This window comes from Bidens hawaiensis, unplaced genomic scaffold, assembly GCF_021521415.1.
Source record: "Bidens hawaiensis isolate Kalapana, Puna unplaced genomic scaffold, B.hawaiensis_p1.1 tig00013810_1, whole genome shotgun sequence".
NCBI classification, from domain to species: Eukaryota; Viridiplantae; Streptophyta; class Magnoliopsida; order Asterales; family Asteraceae; genus Bidens; species Bidens hawaiensis.
The window spans coordinates 495,310-498,240 of NW_027492181.1; the positions used below are offsets into that span (position 1 = coordinate 495,310).

Here is a 2,931-nt window from a genome sequence, read left to right on the forward strand (position 1 = left end):
AAATTTTTAAAAGTTAATTAACCACGAGTTATGAAAGTTTTTTAGGGGTACAAAATGATACGCAAATAAGTGTAGCAGGTTAATTAATGGCTGCTGCTTGAGTAATTGATTTATTCAACTCTTTTTGGTCTATAGAATCAGGTTAACAAGACTACTTTTATATTCTACAAAAATATAGTCATACACATCATGTTGGTTAAATATTATTAAATAAAATATATATATTTTTGTTGCTGATTTTGTGAAAGAATTATCAAGTTTAGGTGAAATGGGTGGTGGTGGTGAAGATGAACATAATAATAATAATAATAATCCAGACAATAATCAAGAGAGAGGATTGTTTTCGCATCTCGGACACTCTATGAGTACCGGATATTACCCGCCACCAAACGGACCATACCCTCCTCATGGGGGGTATCCGTACCCCCCTTTTGGCAGCGGATACCCACCAGCTGGTTATCCTCCGTCAAGTGGATACCCGCCACATGGTTATCCACCACACGCTGGTTATCCTCCTTACGGTGGTTATCCTCCCACCGGTTACCCTCCAGCAGGCTATCCGGGTCCATCTCATTCAGGTTTGTTTTTTCAACAACTTTGTATGTAATATTATTGTTTTGACAACTATCATTATTAATGCTAATTAGCCTCCATACCATAGAAAAAGCGTAAAAAGCTGAAAATGAAACGGCCCAATGGGTAGGTTGGCTTGTATTCGTGAATCGTTTGACCGGAAGTTAGTTTATTTGATAAAGGAACGGGCATGAATGTTAGTTTTTCCTCATGTGGTTAAACTAAAGAACATAAGCACATGTCTTGTTCGATCATTTATGTTCATGAGCGTTTGGTTACATTCATTTATGTTTGTTGGTTTAATGTATGTTTAGGTTTGTTCGCTTACGCTTGTTTATGTTTTCAATTAAAAATTTAGTTCCATTACAGTTTAGTTTTAAGAAATTAAAATATCACCTCTTACTATTTAGTCTAGTTTTATAAAATTTTAAGGACAAACATTACTTTTAATTGTTTGCTCATTTATTTTTGTTCATCTATGTTCAATTACGTTTGTTCGTTTTTGTTCATTTACGTTCGTGAACCATCCGTTTAATTGTTTGTGTTCGGTTAAAGTTAAAAGAACGAACACGAACATACCTCGTTTGTGCTCAATTGATGCGTTTAAAACCTAGGTTTAGGTTCTAAAAAGTTAGCAAAAAATGAAAAAAAATAAGAAAATAATAAAATAAGGGTCAACCAGATAGAAAATTAGTCAAGGTTCTTGTATGTTGAGATTACCTATTTGCCCTTTATATCTTTAATAATAAGATGAAAGATTTTAATTTCAGTTGACACTTTACACAAGGTTCTTTTAGTCAATTTTATTTTCTTGGAAGGATAATTGAAATTTTGTAAAACATGAAGCTTGGTCTGACTAAAGAAACATTTCAGGGCATGGACCTGGCATGGGATCACTGCTAGCCGGAGGTGCAGCGGTTGCAGCCGCTGCATATGGGGCCCACCATCTTTCTCATGGTCATGGGCACTATGGTCATGGTTTTGGTCACCATGGTAAGTTTAAACATGGTAAGTTCAAGCATGGCAAGTTTGGAAAGAGATGGAAGCATGGGATGTTTGGTAGGCACAAGGGAGGGTTCTTCGGTGGGAAGCACAAACTGTGGAAATGATTTGTGTGTTACATTGAATCATAAGGATAGTTGTTGCTATTGTGGGCTTTTTAGTGTGTTGTGGGATTGATGACTTTGTTGGTTTGGTATTGTAGTATTGATCTTGACAAATTCTTTTACATTATTGGCATGACTTGTTTGCACTTTTTTTCAAAGTTTGTAAATTATTGATGTGATAAATAAGATAATATGACTGTTACTGTCTTACCATTATGGTCTTTTTTTTTACAGCTAAATATAGATGAAACGAAAACGACTAGCAAGAAACTAGTCAGTAACATCATAAGCACATGATGGGATTCAGTAACCACTTGAAATACAGAAACGAGAAACATTGCAACGAAAGATGTTTCTAACAGAAACATATTTTCTGGGAAACACTCTAATTCTTGAAACGTCATAGAACCCACATACCCATTCGACTCGCCAACTTATGTTAGTTAAGTTCTACAATTGGTTATTATGTGATAGAAATAAGAATTAAAACAAGTCAACTAAAATATGTACAAAAAGTTTGAAGTCATAGCAGACTTAACGAAGATGCAAGTGTGGACATTGCATGGCACTCTTAAGACCCGGGTGATTTTTGATTTTATATTAACTACTTTAATGCCAATGTGAGGCCAGCCCACTTGGTACAGAGTAGATTAATTAATTTATTGGTCTAAAGTAGAGTATAGGTAACATTATTATTAATCGATCCCACATGCATTCATTACTTCATGTGCCTTTCACCCAAAACACCTCATACTTTGTAAAGTAGTTTGCAGAATCAGATTCAAAGCTGTTTGGGACTATTCTTTCTGTTTTAATGATGCTCTAGCTTTTAACTAATTATTGGGCGTCGAACACACACTTTCTTGCATCCAAAAGCCACTTCTCTTCTTATAATGCCTAAAAACAAACGTTTTCTTTTGCATCCGAGAGCTTCAACTCGAATGTGATACATTTCTTGTTTCTTTTGCATTTGGAAGTCCGAGTTCTGATGTTGTATTGGTGAAAGGAATTATGGACGTGAGGATATTTAATGGATGATCATTTAAGTTGCCTCTTTCCACCCTTTTTAGAATGAAACACTTTAAAGAACGTATAAGTCAAGGTGTGGAATAAGAGGCAACTCCGTAACTAGTCACTTTCTAACACTTCATGTCCATTGTCCCTTTCACCACAACAAGATTATATATGTTACCTTGTATAACAAGAGTTCAAGAATGTTGCATCTTAGTTTTCAAGTTTCTTTCGGTTAATC

General features: G+C 35.1%; 1 protein-coding gene across 1 annotated transcript; it reads left to right on the forward strand.

The window, feature by feature from the left end:
• Nucleotides 1–240: 240 nt before the first annotated feature.
• LOC143545066 (uncharacterized) lies at nt 241–1,821 on the forward strand. The gene is made up of 2 exons (XM_077037014.1): nt 241–578; nt 1,447–1,821. The coding sequence occupies exons 1-2, from the start codon at nt 269–271 to the stop codon at nt 1,680–1,682; spliced, it is 546 nt and encodes a 181-aa protein (XP_076893129.1). The 5' UTR covers nt 241–268; the 3' UTR covers nt 1,683–1,821.
• Nucleotides 1,822–2,931: the final 1,110 nt, after the last annotated feature.

Coding starts and splice junctions, on each gene's coding strand:
- LOC143545066 (XM_077037014.1), top strand. CDS start 269: ATGGGTGGTGGTGGTGAAGATGAACATAATAATAATAATAATAATCCA. Junction 579..1,446: donor TCCGGGTCCATCTCATTCAG/GTTTGTTTTTTC, acceptor GAAACATTTCAG/GGCATGGACCTGGCATGGGA.